The 25,321-nt window shown below is 43.0% G+C and overlaps 1 protein-coding gene across 1 annotated transcript; it reads left to right on the top strand.

The window, feature by feature from the left end:
* The first annotated feature begins 3,059 nt into the window (after positions 1–3,059).
* Positions 3,060–7,677, top strand: zfp36l1a (zinc finger protein 36, C3H type-like 1a). The gene is made up of 2 exons (XM_068721567.1): positions 3,060–3,294; positions 4,426–7,677. The coding sequence occupies exons 1-2, from the start codon at positions 3,241–3,243 to the stop codon at positions 5,494–5,496; spliced, it is 1,125 nt and encodes a 374-aa protein (XP_068577668.1). The 5' UTR covers positions 3,060–3,240; the 3' UTR covers positions 5,497–7,677.
* The last annotated feature ends 17,644 nt before the right edge of the window (positions 7,678–25,321 follow it).

Raw genomic sequence — 25,321 nt, 5'->3', positions numbered from 1 at the left:
GCTGAGGAGGGACGGACTGCAGCACCAGCAGAGACTGATAGGGCCTCCAAGCCAGAGGAGGACAGCTTTGACCTGGAGGAGCACAAATCCTCAGAAATCAAGTCTCCCGAGAGAGGGAGAGAGAGAGAGAGAGAGAGAGAGAGAGAGAGAGAGAGAGAGAGAGAGAGAGAGAGAGAGACTCGACTCTGTCAACAGCGAGAGGAAAATCCTGCCTGAGGAAGGAGAGCTGACATGTAGATTGTTCTTTTTGTTGGGGAGTGGATGGAATGATTGGACAGGAAAACCTCATAAATATTACACCCGTGACTTTTACAAGCTGTGATGGAATATACAGTATATATAGATATATATATTTGAAGTCGGGACAATTAGTCCATTAATCGATTATGTCAACCAACAGAAAAATTATAATTTTCCAAGCAATAAATGCCAAACATTCTCTTCTTATAGCTTTTCATTTATGAGAATCTGCTGCTTTTCTTTGACATATGTGATATTACATTTAATGTATTTAGATTTTGGCCTTTTGGTTCAGCAAAACAAGACATTTGAAGACATCATCTTGGACTTACAGACAATCTTCAGTTGCAGCCTTAATTTTCAGTGAATTTCAGTATTAATGGCAAATGTCAACCTTGAGTGAATCCTGCATATCGTGTTTTGTAGGTGTTCTTATGCAGCCTACCAGACTACATCGTACAATGCCACCAAATACCATTTAGGGACTTGATCTCAACATTTAAGAAAAGACAAGTTCTTGTTTTAAAGTTTAAAAAAAAACTATAGTTGATAACTGCTAAATATAACCTAAATATGACCCATTTAAGAAATATGAAATATGTTTTTGTGTGTGAAGTTAAGATGCAGACAACTTGCTCAAACTTTATTTTCCACTGTAACAAAAGTTAATTTAGTCCGATAGGACTAGTTGGGTTTGCATTGAAGTCAGTAAACCGCGGACGTATGAACGCATCTGCTGACGACCGCAAGGCGCTGTGTCAAAATTATGCTGTTTACTGTCTGTACGTTTAAAACAGGAACACATCGGACAATATCCCCCGAGAGATTTTCATTTGGGCAGGAAGCAGGTGCCTCCTCCTGAACCTGGAAGGACAACTGCACCGCACAACAACAAGCAAGCACGATACATCTGAGAGTATTAAAGTAAACAACTGCAGAGTGTGAGGCTTCTTGAGGCCGGGCTGCAGTAGAGAAGACATCTCACATCAGGGTCAAAGAGTTGTTTTTTTTAACCCTGCTGAACTTGTAGAGTTCAAATCTGTACGCGAATCTATTTGCTCCAACATCACATCCATTGTACTTAAATAACCGTTAGCTCTGATTATGTTTAAAGTGTGACATATTATCCTGTAGATCATTTCACTCCAGCAACAGGTTTTTGTATTTGCTGTAAATTCCTTCCCCTACATCCCTGCTGTAGATTTTCCTCAGAGGAGAGACGATCGATCTGATCTACTTAATCAATCTGGGACAGGACCTTTGAACTGCAGACGGGATTTCAAGCAAGGCTGTCATCCCCACCCCCCCACACCCATGCCTGTCGTCTGTGAAAACACTCCAGGGGGAGATTACGCCAAACAGCCCTGGCTCGTAAAACTCTTTTTATGTTAAAAACACACACCCTGGCTCTTCCCTGACGGAGTCCAGAATATGTCGGAAAGTTATATATACTTTTCTTAATGCACGGGGAGATTAAAATTGAGGTTCCTAAAAGGACAGGCCTAGATCTGTTTGAAATGAAGATGCTGCATTCAAGCTCTGTATCTGGCCTTTGCTAACTCAACTACATTCAACACTTCAGCAGAAAAACAAGTTCCCCTGCCTCCTTCATGGCGGAGACAAAGCTCTCCACCCCCTGTGTGGCTTCTGTATGGGCAAAGAAGAGGAAGGGAAAAGGGAATGTTTTGCCTCCCCCCCCCCACTCCTCTTCCCTCACCTCCCCTGGGGCAGCGCTGTGTAGTAATAAACGTCCCCCATAAATCTCCCCCTCACTCCATCATCCCCTCCTCCAGCTCCAACTTTTTTTTCTTCTTCTTCTCCTGGTTAACAGCTTCTTTTCTTCTCCCCCAGCCCTGCCTTTATTTCCCCTCCTCTCTCCTCTATTGCAACCCAACCCTGACATTGACTCTGCACATGGCCGATGGGTGCTCCGTCATGGACTTAAGAGGGCGGGAGGAAAAGAGAGGAAGACGATGGACCACAATGGATTTGTATAGGTTTCCCTCTCTGCAGCCCAGCTCTTTCACGTGTGGCTGCAAAGCGTCATTGTCACTGGCTGTGGTTGAATCTGGTGAGATCACTCATGTATCAGGTTACGGCCTGCCTGACGGAATGACACATATTCAGCAGCATTGTATATACCTGCTGGTGAGGAAGAGGAGCCGTAGTGTGAGAAAGAAGAGTTTAATAACTGAGGTCGGGAAAGAGTTAAAAGCCTTGGCTGCCTGAATTCACCGGAAAGTCCCACAAGTGACGATGCAGTCCAGCAATTAGGAGTAAATTAATTACAGAGTAGTGGATGGTAGCTGAAACCCTGAGGATAATGCAGCGCCTCCCAGTAAACAACTCCAGACTAAGTACCAGACTCCCATTAGGGAAAGAAGGAAATAAAGCTGGAGAACAGCTTACTTTTTGCCACTGTGACTTTAAAATCAACTGAGAGTCACAAGATTTACTTGAGCATTTAAGTTAAGACACTATTCCTTTAACAAAGTTAATAAAAAGTACATGTACAATAAGTCACTTTTATGTGTCATCCGTTGGCTATGCTCTCCTGATAAACCAATAAAGTGGTTTACTATAGAGATACAGCTATTTTTTGCTGCACGTTGGTCAGAAATAAAAAAAAAAACTGTTCAGTATTCATACTGCGTGCAAACCGTGTAGTAATCTCAAACAAACTGACAACCCACTGAAAGTTTGTCTCCCTTCAGAAGAGGAAGGAGGAGAAAAAAGAAAAGAAAAAAAAAGTTAACAGAAAAAGTTACCGCCCAGTGCTCGAGGCTCCTCCTGCAAAGGATTATAAAGCAAATGTCGGAGCTGATGCAGGGCAGAGGGGGTGTTTCTGCAGGGTCAAAAAATATCCAGGAGCTGCAAATCAGAAACTCAGCAGACCTGCGCAACTTTTCGAGCAAGCACACTTTAATTTTTGTTTGGGAGTTTTTTTTTTTTTTTTTTTTTTTACTACTACTTTTGATTTAACCCTGGTCCGCTGCAAAGATGACCACAGCCGTGCTGTCGTCGCCTTTCTTCGACTTCGAAGTAATGAACAAGGTAGCTTTAAAACTTTTTCTCTGCCTCTCTGTCTCTCTGTCTGGTCTTCTCTGTTAGCATGTTAGCCGCTGTGGAGGAATGAGGAGCTGCACGCGGCCCTTCGCCGTGACGCGCTTGTTTGGAGGCTTGTTTTGTTTTTGCTTGTTTGGATTTTTGCTCTTCGCTTCACTTAAAATGTATCATAAACCTGTTGTTTCCCGTCTCAACGTTAGACCTGAAAGCGTTGTTTGTGTGAAACGAGTGTCTTTAGAAAGTGTTGCCGAAGCCTGCCTGTAACTTAACATTAACTGTTAACAATTGTTGAAATGTTAAACTTTTTTTATAGTCAACATGTGCCACGTCAGTTAACCCAAAACGTCTAGTTTTGCGAACCAGTTACGGCAGTTTCACACGTTATTCGTGTCCCTCTTCTGTTAATGAGCGCAGTTTTGCGCCACTTTTAATACTCCTCACAAAGCAGACACATGCTCGCTAATCATTGACTAGATTCGTCTGGCTTTTACTTGCTTATTGCCTCCATAAACCTTGTTACTGTGATTAACCGCGTTAATATTTGTTAACACTTAACTGGTTTTAGAAATCGTTAACGGTTCACCGGAGAGTTAACGTCACTGCTCTGTTTTCGTCCGCATGCATTTTAATGTTTTCAGTGTCAAATTTATTTTATATATTTTTTTTTTAAACTGCGCCTTTTTCCTGCGCGGTTGGTTTTTAGTTCTAATACTAATGTCAATCAGTGACTAAACCAGCGAAGTCTTCTAGTTTGTACGTGTATTGAGAAGCAGATCAGCTTCTCCTTGTAATTCATTCAGCAGGATGTTTTGCCACCTTCATTATCTCCCAAATGATGCCGCCTCTTTGTAGCCACTAGCAGCCCTGTGGCCTCTCATGTGCTGCTGCTCCATTTACTAAACAGGCACACATTCCTAACCGGGGCAACTTGCCAAACCAGCTGCTGCTCTATAGGCCTGTATCCGCTTATGTTGTCAGCGCCAAAAAGAACACAGTCGTGCAAGAGCTTCTCTCTCTCTCTAGCCCACCAGCTCTTTTTAAGATCAGGACCACACTGTCAGCCGAGGTGATCATGTAGAATATTGATCGTAATGATGTGTATTCTTTGTGTCTCTGCAGAACAACAAACTGCTCAGCTACAACAACAACCTGGGCGCCCCCCATCCCATGTCTGTCCCTTGCACTGGCACTAATGTGCCCATCTCCAGCCCCGCCGGAGCCCTGCTGGACAGGAAGGCGGTGGGATCTCCCTCGGTGGGAGGCGTGTACCAGCGGCGGCACTCTGTCAGCAGCACAAAGTTCAGCCAGAACCATTTTCTGAACAGCCTGAAGGCGGCGGACCACTCCTCGCTCATCTCAGGGGTTGGCAATGCCAGCAGCAACAACAACAAGGAGAACCGCATGCGTGACCGCTCCTTCTCCGAGACGGGCGAGAGGCTCCTCAACAAGTGCCTGGGCCCCGCCAGCCCCACCGGCGGCAGCCAGGTGAACTCCAGCCGCTACAAGACGGAGCTTTGCAGGCCCTTTGAGGAGAACGGCTCCTGCAAGTATGGCGACAAGTGCCAGTTTGCTCACGGAATCCATGAACTACGCAGCCTGAGCCGCCACCCCAAGTACAAAACCGAGCTGTGCCGCACCTTCCACACCATCGGGTTCTGCCCGTACGGGCCTCGCTGCCATTTCATCCACAATGCCGAGGAGCGCCGCGGACCTCCCCAGCAGTGCTCCCCTCTTAACTCCTGCAACAAGATGGACAGGCCTCGCCTGCAGCACAGCTACAGCTTCGCGGGCTTCTCCAGCTCAGCCGGGCTGAGAGACAGCCCCACCTCCGTCACCCCTCCGCCCATGTTCTTCCCCGATGAGGTCCCAGACTGGCCCAGCTGTAACCCCTTCACCTACTCCAGCCAGGAGCTGGCCAACCTGTTCGGGCCCAGCCTTGGTGCCGGTCCTGTGGGCACAGAGCCCAACGCCCCTGCACCCCCCTCTCCGACGAGCACGCCATACTATTTCAGACCCATGTTGGAGTCCCCCCAGATGTTCGAGTCTCCATCCAGCCCTCCCGACTCTCTGTCAGACCAAGAGGGCTACCAGAGCAGCTCCGGAGGCAGCCTGAGTGGCTCCGAGTCCCCCACGCTGGATACAACCCGCCGCCTTCCCATCTTCAGCCGCCTCTCCATCTCTGATGATTAGACTGCGAGCATCCACCAGTGACTTTAAAGTTCGATGACACAAAGAGAACACGGCACTCCCCTCTACCTCTGCACCCTTGTCCCAAGCCCCCCCCCCACCACAAACAACATCGTGTTAGCTCCTTGTTAGCATTGCAAGGATGTAGTCAGTTAAAGGAACGCTCTCTCTCTCTCTCTCTCAACTAATTCCACCTCTGTTAAGTTTTAAAAAGTACCCTGCCATGTGTCATAGTGCCAAAAAAGGAGGAAATTGAACAATGAAAATCATGAGAACAAGAATTGACTGTTTCGCCAGGTGCCACTTGTTTGTTTTGTTTTTTTCTTTCTTTCTTCTTCATTTGTTCTTGAATGTGTAGCAGCACAAGTGGCCTTGGAAAGGGGAGTGCTTTGCACTAGCCCCCCCTCTCCTCCCTCCCTCCCTCCCTCTTCCCAGACGATACCACTTCCCCTGAGTTAGCTAGAGGGTGCTCACTAACGTAACTGTAGATCTACCGCAGCCGTTTTTTACAGACTGAGTTAAGACAAAAAAAGGAAAAAAATAGACCCTGAAAAGATATGAATAGTTTTTAAAAAGAAGAAAAAAGTGCCTGGGCGGTTTCTGCATGTGTTTAGGGTGAATGGACTACTGTTTTTGGTTCTTTCTCATTACCCCCCCCCCCCCCTCCCTCCCTCCCTCCCTCCCTGTCACGGTTGTTCTTAAGCCCCGTCTTATGTAATTGTGGACTGGGTGAGTCTGCAGGAAGGACTTTGAACTGGAAGTTGGTTATGTTCCCCCTCTCCCCTTTTCTCCTCCTGTTGCTGGTCACTGGCTCTTTATTGGGAAGGAAGTCTTGATATCAAACTGATCATTAAACCTGTAAGACTTTGTCCCGCCTCCCCACCCTGCCTTCATCCTCACCGGTCTGGGGAATTCCAGCATTCCCATGGTGCAGTTGTACGTCCTGCGATCTGATTTCCAAGCTATTTGACTTTACTTCTTCCCCCACTTTAGTACCTGCTCCGAGGAGCACTCTGTACTCATTACATCTTCCTTTTTTTTTTTTTTTTTGCTTTTCTTTATTTGATAATTATTTTTTATTAATGTTATTATTACGGTTATTATTGTTTGAAAAAACTTTCCAGACAGAAGGTTTTTGCTTGTCACTGCTTATTTAACTTATCAGAACATATTTATTGCTGATCATATGCATTTTTTTTTGTTAATTTTGTTTTGTATTTATCTGGATAATGAACAATAGAATATATTTTCTTTTATGTTAAATTATGATCTTCCATATTAATCTAAAGATTGTGAAGACGTTTTTGTCAGTTTTCCTTTTTTCACAGTTTAATATATTGTACTTCAATGACTTTTGTTCTGCAACTACACTTTGTCAAAATGAACCTTAATTTAAAGCAAAAAAAAATGCAAAAAAAGACGTTTTGCGTTTTGATTATTTATTGTACTTTTTTTTTTTTTTTTTTTCTTACTCCCTCTTATCGGACTGCAATTCCATCTATACTAGATTTGCTTGTATTCATTCCTGACGTTTTCCCCTTCACGTCTTACAATAATCTGACAGTAATGGTAGCTAACTGTTATTACATTGATTCACTTCCATCTGTTTTCGTCTCAGATCTTGTCCCTGATCTGAGTATTAACTCACAATACTTGGGCCGACGGTAGAATTAAAGGGGTGCTGGGAGACGTCTCACTGGTTAAGGGGGGTCTCCGAGTCAGAGGACTGGTTTTGTTGAAAAGTCTTCTGTCAGTAAAGTTCTTACTCCCTGTCTGTTGTTCCAAGCAATAGCTGTGACCAAATGGGTTGAGGAAAGTTCATTTTGTTTTCCTTTTAATTTGATTGGATGCTTGATGCACTTGCTTGGCCCCCTCTTGACCATTGGAAGTGCCTCTTTGAATACATTCCAGGTAGCTAAGGCTTCTCTGCCTTTTATATTTGATAAATTGAGGACAATTAAGTTTTTTCTTAAGTCACTTGTTCTCGGTTTCCTTCACGTGTTTGGAAGAGGTGAACAGATTTTGACACAAAGAAAGTAAAACCGTTGAATGTATTTTTTCAGCCATGTTTTTTTCACTACAGTAATTTCTGTGAGTTTATATGAAAACCAGTTTTTTTTTTTCTCTTTTGTAAGTATTGATTGCAGTTAAGTCAATAAACCCCGTATTTTTTGAAAAGTTAAACTGTGTAATGAGTTGTGTACTTTTGTTGAAAGATGCTCTTACACCATAATGCAGTTAAAGATGTGCAGCACACGCATGATGCTACAAAATCTGTTCAATATTGAGGTCAGACAGTCTTTTCTTATCTGTACAATGAAGATTACATTTGATCAGGGTAGTTAATAATCCTTGTAGACCTTATTTTGGGTGGTTATTTTAATATTTGTATAATACAGGACTTCAGGGAAGTTGTGTCAAAGTTTTACATCAGAGGTTTTCAAACCTCATAAATCTACTTTGAAATCATAGAAACGGGACACTCCCTTATATCTCCACAACCTGCCTGAGAATCAACACAAATTCAAAGTTTTCTTCAGTATCAAAGTATTCCAGTGATAGTTGTCTACACATCCATGGGTACACCACAAACACAAACTGCTAACTGGGCATATTTTTAATTATGCCAATTTACCAAAATGTAATAAAATATAGGCTTAAAAAAATAAAACATGGCTCATGTTTTGGCCCACAGCTAACTAAGGCAACATAGTACTTCAATGTCAGACTGCTTTACATAAAGGGACAGAATGTTTACAAATGTTCTATTTTAAAAAGGTAAAAATGGGAAATAGAAGTGACCGTGCTTGTCTGTAAATAAAGCAGAACTAAAGGGAGTTTCACTGTGGTGGAAGTTGATTGGTGAGCTGCACAGAGGAGCAGTCAGGGGTATTGACCTGGGGATGATCAAACCGAGCAGGTTTTGGTTACGCAAAGACGAGGCACTGCTGGTTTCAGCAGAAGTATTGATCCGGGGGCTGTAACCGGTACGTTTCCGAGAATAAAAAAATAAAAATGATTTGCTGAGGTTATCACCTGATCAATGACCCTGAGGTTACAAGCAAACTGATCGATACATGTGTGGATAAACAATTGAGTCATAGGTTGTAGGTTTATTCAAAATATATAGCACAGTACCCCATGTGGTCAATTTGACAAATACATGTAGATAACGATCACTATTTCACCATTAATGAAGCAGAGTGGTATTTGATTTCAGTAACGACACACAGACAGCTTCCCCCTTCATACACTTTACATCCACACTGCTTCTGCTTTTGCTCGCTCTCTCTGGACACTTCCGTCTGTCCATGTTTATATTCTCTCAGATTGCAAAAAACGAGCCGGAACAGGAAGTCCCCTCCATACAATGGTGGGTGCTGACCCGTCACAGCTGACCCGTGGAGGCCTTGTTGTTGCTTTACTCCAGAGAACCTGGGCCCGGTGGATTCCTGTCTTGTTCCTTTACTCCCCCCCTCATTGACCCAACCGCCTGCTGAGAGCCTCTCTGCATACCAGCAAGTTAAACAGGGCTTCCAAACAGGCCTTCCAAACATAGCTTTTTTTGATACTCACAGTTGATTACTCACTCGTACATATTGTTTCGTTTTGTGTCACACATTCTTTTAAAAGCAGAGAAAGCTAAAAATACCACAACATGTGGTCGACAAATGGAATACCTAAGAGTATTTATGATGTACCGCTAATAAAATCCTCATTTTCAAGCAGTGATCAACAACAAACTTGGAAGAAGAAGCCACAATGCAACAACACGGAGGTAGTCAAAGGAGTTACTTTTAAATACTGACATTTTTAATGCTATTGAAGGGAAGTGATTACAGAAATTGCCGTATTGCAATGGGTTCACTGGAGCATTGGACATGTACGGATGCTCTGTTTGGAGTCCTGGAGGCCACAGGCCACCTTTAACAGTTTAAAGAATACACATTGCTTTACCACCTTTATACGTCATGACTTTTATGAGAGTTGCTTATTAACAGGACTTTTAATTGATGACATGTTGCAGAAGTGTGCTACATAGCACGACAATGACAGTAAAACAGTTACTGGTAAATACAATTCATTTTGCTAAACATCTGTGGTTGGTGTTGACAGTACTTTGTAGGCAGCACCCCTCCTAAAACCCAAATAATTTCAGATTTCTGTTATTCTTCACTGGAGGAACAGGGAGTTTGATCTAATTGGCCTCAATACATAAGTAACATCACTATATAGACTAAGTACATTTCTTGGTCTGTGAATGAGTTTTTGGCAAACAGAATAAATATATATTTGTTCATGCATAGAGCATATAACTATATAAATCTATATAAAAGACACATTTCCTTATTTGTTGTATTAACGGCGGTTATGTTAATATTTTGTTACCTCCATCAAAATGCCTAGTTCGTGGCTAAGGGAATCAATTTTCCACATATTGTGTTTTCATAACATAAATATAATAAAAGAAAGTTTTTCGTATCTCAAACCAAACCAGGTGGATATAACTTGAGAACATCTTTTTTTTTCTTGCTGCACCCTTCAAGAAGAACTTCAACTGCATGCAGTTTGAGGGACATGAAAGAGGGCCGTTTCCTGTTTGTGTGGTGTGCGCGTGTGTGTGCGTATAGAGACACCTTGAGACGAAGCACCAGGAAGTGGGTTTCTGAACCTCCAGCAGCAGGTCTGAAGGGTGGCGGAGGGGGAGGGAGGGGGTCGTCTGTTCTTTTGATATGTGGCAGGAACACAAAAAAAAGAACAAAAAAAAACTTCCATTACTTCATCACATTTTACAGTAGGTTGCTTTCCAATATGGAAAGAGTACGGTGACACAGATCAAGTATGTGGTTCATTCATTGCTTCCTGCACAACAGGATAGAGCAGGTGTGCAGCTTTACTCTCAGTATCTTCATTCACCTTTAACCCGCACAGTTGAGCAAGAGAATGTGGCGGCATGTACACTTTGTAGTTGTGTTATCAGAGGCAGGTTCACCTCTTTGTCTGAGAAAGAGGTGAGCAAATACTTCTGGATGTGCTAACTGTGCTATTTCCCCTATCTACACTCACAGCTGAGAGCAGGGTAGCTGCAGCCCTGCGTGCATGCATGTGTGCATGTGTCTGCATGGCTGCAGTGGGATAGGTGATGTGGGAGGGATACTTAATCACCAAACAAGGGCTGAGGTCGACACTGAGTGATGAGGCTATTCAGAGGCTGCTTTGTCTGTAGAAAACAGAGAAGTATGATTAGCCTCCTTCAGACACATACCAGAGCTCGCAAACTTGCATTAGAGTGCATTAAAGTAAAAACTGCACTTTTAATGTCAGTGGTTAGATTAGATGTTCCTTTATGTAGCGACCCATGGTGATAGCATAAGCCCACATGGAACACAAGTGCATAGTGGTCTATCTTAAAACAAAAGTTTCAAGTTTGCAAGAAAGCAAATACGTGCAAAAAACACAGCATGGTGAGTCAAATGTTAAGCTGTGACAAACAAACCGCAACAATGAAAAATGAAGTCCCATGTTTGACAGTTAACTTGATTAATTGACAGCAACATATCATCGCTATGCAGGTATGGCTTCAGTGTCTTGCTAAAATGCTCAAACCTTTGCCCTTGCTGTTAGGGGACGGTCCCCTTAACCTGCCAGTGCCTCTGAAGGGCCCCGTCTTGCTTACATATAGTGAAAGTACAGCTTTGTCATCTCTGTCTCCCTTTTACTCTCTGTGGTTGACTTGTCTGTGGCTTCACGGGTGGGATTGTGGAGAGTTAGAGTCTTGTTTTCCCAAATATTGAAATTCTTAACTTAATTATTGGGATGTGTTTTATAATTTGTGTTAACAAGGGGCCTCCTCATCCCATCTCTAATTCCTTCCTGACTATTATCTGCCTGTAGAGTGTGTATATGGGTGGTTCACCGTCTGGATACAAAACAATAGAGATGAGTGACAGAGAAAAGTGGATTACCCCCAAAAGTGTGGCCACTTTAATTTACGTTTTGATAACTTTGCCTTCAAAACAGAATATAATTAAATATGCAATCTATTGTATTGTAGTTGTGCTTTTCCATTTTGAGTATTGTTCTATTATAAACCTGCTGTTTAAGCAGTAACTCCCAGGCTTCACAGTCATATTATTAACACTTTACTCTCCAGTCATGCAGATTTCTCCGCAGCCTGCAGTAAAATGGAAGGCTTTATCTTTGTAGGTCTATGGCCATATGTGTCACAGTGAGACTGATTGCAGATCAACAAAGACAACAGTCACAACCACTCCCTGATCCTGTGGGTTTAACCCAGGCACTCCGCAGCCCTATTATCTAGGCGACTGAGGCCATGACACACTGCTTACCGAGTAATGACCATTAGCCCTTCCAGGATCCAGTGTCACATGTGCTTTTCTTCCCCCCCGGGCTAAGTGGCAACCCCTGACCTGTAAAAGAAAGGAAGAGAAAACACATATGTGTTGAGCAGAGGAGCAGAGAGGTGAGGAGTCTTCCGAGGAGAGCTCCGGTGATGGCCGTCTTACAGGTTGTGGAAACACACCCTTCCACTCCTTACTGTGACAGAAAAACAAACACAGAGCCACTAAACTCTGGCTGAGCCCCGCGCTAATGGACAAGCGATGACTTTTTCCAAACGAGACGCGCTGGCACGGCGGAAACGGGAGACGAGGACCGACCAATGGGAGAGCCCGTACTGAATCCGACACTGTTGTGCTTTGGGTTTCTGGTCCACTGGGCCGAGTGAGTCTCTCCCTCTGCTCTCCTGAGTACTGAACCACTTAACTCTTCCTGTCTCATGACTCCCAACACCGTGGCCCGATGGGAGGAAAGTGGGCTCCCTCAGCAGAGATTAGAACACCTGCTGTGCATTTTGACCCACTCCTGCTCTAATTGGGACCTTACAGGGTAATTCCAGTTTATAACAAGTTTTTTGTCTAGTTTTGGCCACAATTTCCATGGCTTATAATAACAATTGTAGAGATCTGGGAACATCATGATAACACAGTATGACATACAAGAAACACATTAGACGACAGTTTATCCATATTATCAAAACCTCCTGACCCCTTAATACAAAGCATTGCCTCGTTGCTTGTCACAGCGTGTTTATCTTCAGGAGGAGTTACAAGCAGTGCACCCAAAAGAGTGATTTTCCATCTGTTAATACATTTTAGAGGCCTGGGGAGGTTAACTAGACAGGAGTTTCAATAACAAAGGCAAATATTAAAGGGACAGTTCACCCCAAAATAAAAAATACATATTTCCCTCTTACCTGTAGTGACTATTTATCAGTCTAGACTGTTTTGGTGTGAGTTGTGTAGTTTTGGAGATAAGTACCGTAGAGATGTCTACCCTCTCTTCAATATAATGGAACGATATGTCACTAATATACTTTTGAAGAACTCAATAGCAATGTCTCTTTCCAGAAATCATGATAGTGTTACTCAAGATAATCCACAGACCTTGTTGTGAGCAGTTTCATGTAGGAACTATTTTCTTTCAACCATAGTTCCAACATGAAGAAAACATCTCTACGGCCGTTATCTCCAAAACTAGGCAACTCACACTAAAACAATCTAGATCGACAAACAGCAACAACAGGTAAGAAGAGTATTTTAATTTTGGGGTGAACTGTACCTTTAGAGACAGAATCACTTTGTGTAACAGAATTTAGTTTTTTTCTGATTTTCTACCCTGATAATCACCTCGTAACCCTTGCTGGGGTCAAGACTGCTACCTAAACCACTATATTTGGAGGTTAAAACAGTATGGCAGGTCAGAGTTGAACCATGAAGTTGGTCTGTAAACCATGACAGACATTTACACAGATAGTTTTACTTTTCGCCCTTGTTTTCTCTTCTTACCTGGAGGTGAGTTTAAAAGCTGTATTGGTACCATAAAGCTGATGGTGTTTCTTGCTCCTCTTTTAATTTTCAGCAAAAATATGACTAACATTGTGAACGTTTTTTGTGTGTTTCTAAGCTTTTCACATACACAGCATGACTGAAACACCAGGACACAGCTTAACAGCTCCTTGCTTAAGTCCCTCGTGTGTGATGCATGATAGTGAAAGAGGTTAGCATGAAGCCACTGAACCATACTAAAGCTAAAAACAGCATTTCCTCCCACATGATTTTGCAGCATCTGTTTCCTCTGGTGGAAAACAACCTCTTTCTCACTTCTGAAACACAGTTTTCAGTTTCTCCCAATTTCAATACTGATTTATATGACCTCAACCTGTACACACACACACACACACACACACACACACACACACACACACACACACACACACACACACACACACACACACACACACACACACAGACAGACATCACACTCCTAGAAATAAATACACTCCTACTCCCCTACCCGCCTACAGATATGCACTGGACCATGGTAGACCTCTTTGGTTGATTAACCAGCCGCTTTGAGTCACTCAGGCCTTTTAGAGGTATAAGCAGAAAGAAGATGACATCAATAGCAGTTTTACAGGAAGTCCTTGCTCCATCTTGTACCGAGGCCAAGTCTGCACTAAGCACAGATGATTGTATCTTGTATCAGCGATCTAACACTCAACGCAGTCACATGATGTTGATGAAAACTAAAATGACAAAATGTTGATAAAGTACAAAAAGGAGTGACAGCAGGTGCTTGAAAGACAGGCAGCCTGAGAGGATCACTGGACTCATGTCACCCTGCTGCTAATACAACCATGGCTGTATCATTTTTTTGTTTGAGTTGTAAACAAGGCCTAGATATCTGGCCTTGGGAGGTTAGGGAATAGTAAAGTGAACTCTGTATCTCTGTCTCTCTTTCTGTGTGTGTGTGTGTGTGTGTGTGTGTGTGTGTGTGTGTGTGTGTGTGTGTGTGTGTGTGTGTATTTCACAATGATCTGCTGGCTGAGGCTCAGAGAGACGAAGATAAGAACTGACTGTGAGAAACCGCAGATCTCACACCCACTCACTAAGAAAAAGCACACCGAAACACACACATAAAAGCACACACAGGAACACGCAAGTACACGCACACACACACACACACACACACATACACATGCGTGCATGCTCCAACTCGTATGAGAGTCTGAGCGCACAAAGCAGCAGTCCTCGTGGAAAGGCACCTTTAATAGTGGATATTGGGTTCCCTCAGGGACGTATGTGGGGCTTCGCATGATTGATGAATTTAGCCATAAAAAACATGTCTGACTGAGATTTCTCAGGAGAAGTCTTCCATGGAGATAAGGCCCGGCCTGAAACCTGTCCTACACTCACCCTCGAGCCTCACCTGCTAACCTGCTGCGACATGCACTCGCACCGGTAGGCAGGAAAAAAAGGATTAGAGCGTAACTTTTACACAAAGACCTTCAGTGATGGTGGTGTCAGGGTATTAGTAAGTTTAGAATCACAAACCCGGTGTGCCCACAGTGAACTGTTTCTATCTGAGACTTTTTTTTAACTTTATCAAGAGGGTGACAGACAGTTGACTCCAGTTAAGATTATTATTATTAGACCAGCGAAGTGACTTGAGAGTTGAAACCTAAGATTTGTGTCAGATTTAAACCACAAAAATGAGGACTTTAGACTTGCCTGGACTTGAGACTTTGAAGCAAAAACATGAGACTATGTAATATTTAAATGACTAAATAACACTCAGTCATTCATCTTACTGGTTGCTGACTTACTACTGCCACACAACTGTACATACACATATACCTGTTACCTATTTTGGTAACTGCTGCTCATGTTCATACTGTTCATAGCTTATCATCTTCACATATATCCTTACTTTTTATATATATTATGTATACTCTAAACATTACTCTTATTATTACATAAGTAAAAGAAGAAGAACTTTTGCTCCACAAAAAAAATACAATTGCTCAATTCAATAGTTTCAGATGTGGTTTTTTTTGTTTAATTTGTGATTTAAATATTTGATTTTCTTTTACAGAACATAACATTGGGCAGAGAGATATGATATAATAATATAATAAATATTATTCTAATATGTTTTGCTCCTACAGCCTCAGATGGTCTGGTATGGCTGCTAGCTAGCTTATGGAGGCTAATAGAGCATGTTAGCTGACGATGCAGGTCACACTCTGAAATATGCCACGTTACGGAGCTAAAGACACTCTAATCGCTGCTTCAGTGTGACTCAAAAGCAAAAGACTCTAGTTTTAAGTCTGGATTTTCAACTTTTTAAAAATCCCAGAACAATTAAAAACAAACAAGACAGCATTAGGAAGGCTTTGCATGGTGGCCTTGGGAAGGCTATTTAACTACTAGGCCGATGCACAGCATTGAAAAGAAACTATTCAAATAATATTTTAACATTTAATTTCACTAGTCAGTATTTAAACCTGACAGACTTGTAATTTAATTGCCCTTTGCTTTTGAAAACTTGACTTGAGCGTGTCCTCAGGGACTGGAGAGATGATTTGAGATTGGTTTTGACAAGGTTTGAGACTTCTACTTGCCCCAAAAGACTTGTTAACATCTTTGCTTGGGTCTGAAGAAACCTAAACCACCTACACATTAGCTCTTTGCAGGAAATAAAACATTTGTTCTTAGAGGGAACTCATCAGGGATTTTCTACTCTGTGAATCAGACATCATTGTTATCGGAGACAGGGAATAACAAGCAAACGTGATGTGAGAGAGCGGACTGTGGCCCAGAGGAAGGCCGCAGCACAATGCGAGTCAAAGCAGATTTCTATAAATCTCAACCCTAACTGATTCCCCACCTGTGTCCGCTGTCTTCCCAGAAACACAGAGTCATACAAACAGCTGGCCTGCCCTGGAAAACCATCATGACTGCAATGCTCAGACACAAAATCACACAATCAAGAGTTCGGGATATCAAACGCCGGCAGTGTGTAGAACAAACTACCCCTTTAAGGCAGAAATTGTTGTTTTGACATAGGATTTTGGCATCATGTTCCACAGTGGCACACACACAGCTGTGCAAATTCATGCTTTGCACACACGTGATCAAACAACACAGCCATTAATTTGATTAGAAGGCTCTCCACAATTTCCAAATTTCAGTCTTAAAAGGGCATTGTGGTCTTGGCCAAACCAAAAGCCTGAAATAAATGTACGTCATCCATATACCACCATGATATTAACAGTAAGACGGTCCCATCCGGATTTGTAGTATTTCCCAGTAAAAAGGCTGTCAGTGTTTCTGGAGGTGACGCATCAAATGTGTGTGTGTGTGTGTGTGTGTGTGTGTGTGTGTGTGTGTGTGTGTGTGTGTGTGTGTGTGTGTGTACAAGTCCGCCGCGTAAACACATCCGAATGTGAATGAGCATACAAACACATACGAATGTGTATGAGCATGTGTACTGAAGGGGGGAGGGTTGTTGACTTGGGAAGCCTCTCAGAGAGTGTCTCCTGGCCGACTCCCACTTCCTGCCCCTGTGCCTGGAGCAGCAGCCTGTCTAGTCAGCCACCTCGGGCTGACAGGGAGACCACATGCTAAAAGACTTATTGGCCTACTTTAGAAGACCTATGGGAGGGAGGGGGAACCGTAGGCCTGCTCTGGGTGGGGCTGGAACTGTTTTGAAGGGAGATTGGGGGGTCTATGGGGTGTCTGATTTTTTTTTAATAAAGCACTCCCTCCCCTCTCTCCCTGCTTTTCCTCTGAGTGCTTACAGCTGCAGGGATGGAGAAGGGGGGGGCATAGCGGAACAGAGCGAACAGGCTCGGCATAGAGAGGGCCCTTCATGAAGTCACATCTGGACCTTTCCCAGGGAACTCAATGGAGCGGAGAGGCTAATGAAAGTCTTAAGTTATGTAATTGAGCTCTTCCATGTGCACCAGACGGTAATGTTGGCTTGATCCGCAGCACAGGATGTTAGCGCAATCCTATGGACATTTATGTTCCTTTACAAAAGGCCTGATGAACTCGGCTGGGCTGATGCCGCTACTGTCACGTCTGTAGCATCTTGCTAAGCTAGAATCTGGATATAGTGGAGCTCCAGGCCCATACATGGAGTCGCTGCAGCGAGAGACTTGGCCTGAGAGGCATAACAAACAGGGTTTGGCATTTACTGCTACTAACAGACCTACTTAGGTTGATTGGTCCGTGTTATTTTGCTGTAGTCAGGCTTCCACTGACCGGCAGCAGTGGAAAAGTACAAGAGAATTATGAACATTAAGTGCAGCGCATGATTAAATGTGGTGTACAATGATTCTGTTTGAACCTTGTTCAAAGTGTAAACGATTGTAATGTAATTTCGAGCCTTGCAGTTTATGACAAACATATGTCTGCTGGTGTATTGTTATTCTTAGCAGTGCCTTCAGCAGAGAGGCAGTAAAATAAGCTGCCCGACTGGTTATGAGCGGGAGAGGGATAGAAAAGCCTGCACTGTAGGATAACATGGTGAGAGGAGGCGTGATGACTGGTAGACAACACACATAATACAGTAAGTGTGTGGAGGCAATCAAGCCTGTAGTCATGTGTATGTACGCATGTGTGTGTGTGTGTCCGTGTCCATCTGCATGTAATGTAACAACTGTCGGTTGTGACCACAGATTGAATAAGGTGTCCAGTATCAGCTCTAGCTCTGATTTACCTTCCACGGCCGAGGGGAGAAGAAAGAGAAGAAGCAGAAGCGGAGGAGACGCTCCTGAAATGAACACCTTGGTAAAACCTGCCGCTGTATAAAGTGTCAGCGCCGGGGGCCTCTCTGTGGCACGGCGCCAAGCCCCGGAGCCACTATCACCTCTACCACCATCACCACCACACCGCTGCGCCGTGCATTAATAACGGAGGAGAATAACAGTGACGGAGGGGAAGATGGGCCAGAGCGACGATACATTACCTGGCAATTAGACGAAGGGCGGAGGCAGTGAGTGGAAATGCAGACCATATGGGAGGCTATGTGAGAGGCCACCTGACCCAAGGGGCCCACAACTCTCACATCAACACTCCTCGCCAGCATGGACCTGTTTGATGTCTTACATAATGCACTGAATACCACCCTCTCTCCATCCAGTCTTTCCAACATCCCCTCCTCCACTCTCTCTGCCCTCTGCTTTCCACTCTGAGACCACAACCACAAGGACAGGGACCCCGGCCAAGACAAACACAACCCAGAATCAAATCAATTTTGAGAAGTTATGGTGCGACAATTACAGCTTAACACAGCGCTGACAAGTGTGTCAAGAATGAAGTCTGTTGCATCTGTAACATAAGTGATCAGACACACAAGAGACATAACAGCAGCTGCCACTGACAAAGTCCTTTTTCATGCATCCTTTATATAACATGCATTAGTAATCCTGATGATCATTCCCTGGAAGTTGCTCAGTGGAATCAAGCATAACTTGACACATACAGGACTTTTCCTTGTATTTTTCCAAAGCTTGAAAAGGGGAATTTTCCAAACACTTCCTTCTGATGAAGGAGCTAAAGTTCAAAAGGGAATTGAAATTTTAGGAAGTACGCTTATTTGCTTTCTTGCTATGGGTTAGATGAGAAGATCGATATCGCTTTCATTTTGTCTATTAAGAATAAGGTTACAGCCAGCAGGCAGTTAGCCTAGCTTACTGTAAAGACTGGAAACAGGGGGAAACACCTAGCCTGGCTGTGTTTAAAGGTAACAAAATGCACTGCTAATGCTAACTAATTAACGCTAAATACCTAGTTTATTATAGGCCGTTGCGGGAAAAGGCCAAGTTGTTGTTTTTGGGGGGTTTTGTACCAGACTATTTCTTGGTTGGGAGCAGTGACTTTCTGGAGTCTCTGCTGGTTTCCCAGCAATCTCAAATTGGTGACAAGACTTCCGGCGATGAAATAATCTGGGACATAACCCCCAATCAAAATGTGCCGTTTTTTACATTTCAGTTTGTATGTGTTTATTAGTGAGCTTTAGCGGAAATGGTTGGCAGAATTTGTAATAGTGGACAGAGCCAGGCTAGCTTTCCCCCCTGTTTCCAGTCTTTGTGGTAAGCTAAGCTAACCAGCTGCTGGTTGTAACTGATACATGGCGTAGAGATACAAGACTGGTATTGATCTTTTCATCCAACTCTCAGAAAGAAAGCGAATGAGCGTATTTCCCAAAATGTCAAACTTTTTCTTTAATCTGTATACACATAAACACACAGTGTACGCTGGCTCTCCTGCTGACTCAGTCTGGCTAGTGTATAAGAGAGGCTCCTGGCCAGGTCTAGTCAGAACCAGAAGGACCAGCAGCAGCTCTGTGGAAACACTGACTCACCAGCCAGGGGACTTAACTCAACTCTACCTCCTCACAGCTGGCTCACAGGAGGAAAAAAACTATATTTTATTTCTAAAACCTTTATTGTTACAGCACAAAACATAACAGAGCTCAAATTAACACGCGAGAAAACCAGTCCGGAGAAATGAATCTCACACCTTACAGAAATTTAACTAAAAATCACGCAGCACTGCACCGCAGCTCCTAATCTACCATATATAAAAGAGAGAGAGACAGACAGCTGTATCATTAACATGGTTGGACCCCTGGGAGACTGTTGGCCCATCATAAGCCTCTTATTAGACGACGCTCCTCAGAGAACTTGTGGTCTAATCTTATAAAACTTTGAACACCCGCTCTCTACTACAGGCTTATTAGTTACAGTTCTGTTTCTGGGTGCTGAAGTGTAGTAAATGGACTTGTTATACTTCAGGCTCACGAAATGCCGCTCTGACGGAGTCCCAACTGAATTATGGTGTAAAAGCGCGGGGCGAAGAGGTGTTGAGGTGTCGTTAGAGTGACACAGGTTTTTTCACACTGTTCAGTGCCATTGATGAAAGCTAAATCTTTCATCAGCCCAACCTTGCTCAAACCTGAAGTCATATGAATAGGGCCCAGCCTATATGCAACAGCACTTAAAGTGAAGTACCCAAACTAAACATCACAGTTCACAAATTTGTGTGTAGATCACGTTGTTTCATATCATTTGTGTATTTACTTTTCAGGTCAGAGGCCTCTGTCTTGGTGCCTTGGGTTAGGGGAATTTTAACCAGGTAAGTTTACCCTAAACCAGAGACTAACAAATTCATCTCATCATCATGCTTGTTGAACAATTTTTTTGCCCAAACTATGGAAACAGGAAACAGCAGTGACAAAGAAAGTCAGAGAGTAACAACAACAGCAGTAGTTGTGGTGAAAGAGGCACCTCAGAAAATATGAGAATTTAACCACCCGACTGCTTAAAAAAGTTCAGAGCAAAGCAAATAAGATATAGCAGAGATCCTCTAGAGCAAACAAACAATTTGAAAGTGCTGATGTTAGCATCCAGATGTAAACAAAGGCAAAGAAGTACAGGCGGTGTGACTGTGTTGCCCTCTAATCATGTGACATTTTAGATCATCTGCTGACAGCTTGTAGAGGGGGCTGGTGAAACTCGACGACAATTCAGCATTGTTTTCCTCTGCAAATGGGCCCTTTTGGCTCAAGTATGATTCAAGCCAATACATTGCCATAAACTTCAAACATCATCATATATATCCAACCAAGTTTACATTTTCTTTTCAACTTAGTGTCAGAGCAACGGTCGCGAAATGAGAATGGCTGCACTGGAAAGGGCTTTGCAGGATCACAAAGATACATTTTGGAAAATATGATCATTTATTTTCTTTCTAAGACTCAGATGAGAGGATCTATACCACTTTCAAGTCTATGCATCAAGTATGGAGCTGGGAGGCGATTAGCCTAGCTTAGCAGATAGTCGAGAAACAGCTGGCTTGGGTCTTCACAAAGTTCAAAACTCCACCTCCCAACATGAGACGTTGACACATTTTCAACACATTTTAGGCTTTTCCAGTGTCATTTTACGCAACGTTGTTACAGTGAAACATTGTTGTTAGGTTTAGGAAACAAAACCACTTAGTTAAGTTTAGGAAAAACATCATGGTAGGGCCATGACAGACTGATGGGACACTGTTTCTGGAAAGACAAGTAGAATTTTTTTTATGTAATTTTTCAATGCCATGAGCCCAATCCAAATTTCCGTAAGGGGACAATTATGTATATCGTACCGCATCGTGACGTATCGAATCAACAAAACAAAAATATTATATTCACCTCTTTTGTGTTAGGACAGAAGACGTAGTATTCTCAGACAACTGTTTTGGGGAATTTGGGTAAACCTGGACCAGGTTTGACTTTACACCAAACTACAGTTCAAACTAAAGACTAAACAAAAACTAACCATTAAAACCCTTCGCCACCTCTACCCTCTGTGTTCACTTTCCAGCCCAGGATTTGGTGAGAATCTGAGCTCCAGCACCTGTGTCCAGGGCGGCAGAGACCTCTTGGTCTCCAGGCCACGTCCGCTCTGATTATAGCCCCAGAACAATGAAAGCCATTGTGGCACAGAGAGCATGGAGTCTGTGCAGTTTTTCTCCATCATCTCTCTCAAACGCTCTCATTCAGCATACACACACACACACACACACACACACACACACACACAAAAGTGGTGTAATGGACTACAGAGTTGAGCGAACCACATAAAGGTAAAAATGTATGGTGTGTTTTTTTTTTGAGTGAGCATGAAATATGGTTGACTGGGTCTCTGGTGTTCAGGCAGCCTGCCAAGACTTGAAGAAGGCAGTTGAAATCCATCACACACACACACACACACAGATTCCCCCTGCAGGAGACCTCAGGCCACAGGGGAAGAACAATCTGACGTGCCACACAGCGAGGCTCTCTGCGAGGCTCTCTGCAATTAGAAAGTCACTTTATCACACTGCACACTTTTTTTTTTCCATCTCTCTCTCACACCCAAACAAACACACAAAGGTGTAATCACTCACAAACACAGTGCCAAACTCAAAACTGCTATTATCTGTCATTAGGGACACACAGAAACACGTTTCACAGCCATACATACTCCAAACACAGTCGGCCTCCAGCTGCCATAGCCAGCGAGTTCCAGATAATTGCAGTAATACGCAAGTCCCTAGCAAAGCAAGTTATAACAGTTATAAATAGAGCTGTGTTATGTTGGGCCTGTCCCTCCGGGGGGGGGGACTGGGAGGATCGGTCATAACCTCCACAACCCATGACCTATAACCCCTTACCCTGGGGGTTCAGTAGACATGCTGAGAGTCAATGATGTCCACAGGGGTACACAGGAGTACTAGCTTTTATATGGGCTGTGCTCATGTCCCCTCTTCACCCCATCCACTTCCTGGTACCGCATCTAGACTTTCCATATGTGTAACCATTTGAACACTCAAGCTGATACACCTAAGTCAATTTTAAGACATGCTTGCCGGCCAACACTGTGTATGTATGTAAACAAACATACACAAGCCGTGACCCTCCCGTTTGGTGTAACTGACAGTTTAAAGTATGAGCAACACTTTCAACAAGTCACTGGCAGCTTGTTAGAGACCTGTCGTGTCAGAGAGCTTCTTGGCCATGAACATTTGGTCACACCTTGCAATTACATTGATTTAATTAAGTGTTGGCTACAACTGTTACTTTTCACAGACTACAGGAACGAGCATGCACTGACATCAGTTATTGTGGTTGATCAAAAGTTATAAAGTATCTTACTTTTTTTTTGCGAACAGTTTGAAACCACAACTGTGAGAGCGGTTAGCGTTTAACTTGCTCTAAAACCAAAATTGTCTATTTCTGCATTTCTATTTGTGTTTGGACTCAATTATGAGATACAATGTGTTAATTATTGAGTTTTAGAAGTTCTGGTAGGTGGATTTCTTTGGTGGATTTGGAGAGAGCTAGGCTAGCTCTTTCTTTGTTGTGTCTTCATGCTACCTTTCTTTAAGGTTCAACATTGTCACTTTCTTTAAACTGACTTTAAGATAAGTTAGATAGAACTTAAAGAATCCCGAAGGGAATTATCGTGCCAGAGATTGATCAAACATTATATCAGAAGTATAAGATATAGTACTATGTCCCCACAGACAAAGCTGGTAAAAAAGATGCTCTGGCAACAAACTAAGCTATATTTAAACGCTCCAGGTAGTATATTATACATTTATTTTAAATATAACTATGTTGTTCCACAGATGCAATACTGGAGCCTCTCATCCACCATCCACATGTGGTCACAACAGAGCAACCCATCAACCAAAAGCCTTAAAGCGTGAACACAGGGTCAGAGGTCATGCAGTGATTGGCCAATAAAGGGAACTGCAGGGAACCTACATTTCAGAATGGTTACAATAGCTAAAAAGGAGTAAAAAAACAAGTTTAGAGGACTACTAATGTGATTACAGTGATTCAACATCAAGAACTGATGAAATGGACATGGCACAGGAAGGCAGGGTGTGGAGCAGAACAGGATACACCAAACTGGGGCATGGAATAAATAGAACAAAAGTAACAAATACCATAAGAATCGCACATCCAACAGTTTAGATATGATTATATGATAGGAAACATGTGCCATCATGAGACAGCCTGACATGTCCCACTGGAAGTAATGGAGGAAATTGATTAATGGCTAGGTGTCTAGCAGTGTGTAAACCTGACTTCCAGTAAATCTTAACTAACTTTTATCATCATATCTGAAACCGTTTGTTGCTTCTGGAATTAATTCATACGGAAATACATTGTATTATACAGCATAATAGATAAAGTAAAGGTTGGTGGTCAAGATATAGATTAATGTTAAGGGTGCCATTGTGATTAAAGGTCTCAGAAATAAAAAATACATATTTCTGATTAATCGTGCAAAGGTCTTTCACCTTACTAGACCTCGAAACATCTTTAAATGAAACAATCACAGATATCCCACGCTACGATCAAAATAAACTATGTTTGACCTCAGGCATAGATAGTTATGAATTAATCACTACTGAATAAGTACAGCTTTCAAAATGTTCTTTTCCAGAGAATGCCTCACCACTGACTCCCTGTCTCAAAACAAACCCTCTGAGTAGAATGTAAACAAATCAAAAGAAAAAGATTAAAATCAAAAGAAGACACTAGAAATGATAAACAAATGCAATTCAACTTGACATCAGCTCTTATGAAGTAAGATGTGTAAACAACGCTAACAACCGCAAGACAGGACGGTTTGACTTGCAAAGAAAACCAGGTGTGACCAGCCTCTGAGTGAGATGCAGGAGTGTGTGTCTATATCTGTGTGTGTGTGTGTGTGTGTGTGTGTGTGTGTGTGTGTGTGTGTGTGTGTGTGTGTGTGTGTGTGTGTGTGTGTGTGTGTGTGTGTGTGTGTGTGTTTGCATTTGCGCAGAAGAACATTGTGTCCAGGACTTGCAGCCAGGCAGTGAGTCAAGGCTGCAATCTCTGTGTGTGTTTGCATTTCAAACCTTGACACCACTGATTTTGCGCCATGACAGTGTTTCCCACATAAGCTTTTCAATGTTCTCGGCTCTGAAATAGTATAACAGGAAGTGAGCGCGAGGTGGAATCTGCCTGTGGGGTGTTCTTCTCGACAACACCTCAGATCAGTGTCATCTATCACTCTTCTGATCTGCATAGCTGCCATCAAAGACACCAGAGCTGTTTAACTGAGGTTGAGATGGGCCCAGCCCTGCCTGCAGCGCATATATACACCCGGAGCTATTTCTCTTGCCCTGTAAAGGTGGTTTGGTTTCAGACAGGCTGCTACAGGTCTGCATCTGGAATCAGGATGGGCAGACGTGGAGAGACTCCTGCCTCCGTGTGTGTGTGTGTGTGTGTGTGTGTGTGTTCCATTGTGTGTTTGCAGAGAGCGAGACAGATCTGCTAGAAAGGCCAAACGGGTTGCTGCATGCTGCTGGTATCTGCAGTGTTCTGTTAGTATAGTAATAGTAATGCTGTAAAATAATCCGTATATAACACCTTTCAGAATAGAAAAGTA

Source organism: Cebidichthys violaceus, unplaced genomic scaffold, assembly GCF_023349555.1.
Source record: "Cebidichthys violaceus isolate CVI_PGR_0920_01 unplaced genomic scaffold, fCebVio1.0.p SCAF_28, whole genome shotgun sequence".
In the NCBI taxonomy this organism is placed as follows: Eukaryota; Metazoa; Chordata; class Actinopteri; order Perciformes; family Stichaeidae; genus Cebidichthys; species Cebidichthys violaceus.
This window is presented reverse-complemented; position numbering and strand designations above follow the sequence as displayed.

Excerpts from the sequence above, each read along its gene's own strand:
- zfp36l1a (XM_068721567.1), top strand. The coding sequence starts at position 3,241 with ATGACCACAGCCGTGCTGTCGTCGCCTTTCTTCGACTTCGAAGTAATG. Across the intron at positions 3,295-4,425 it reads ACTTCGAAGTAATGAACAAG|AACAACAAACTGCTCAGCTA; the intron begins GTAGCTTTAAAA and ends GTGTCTCTGCAG.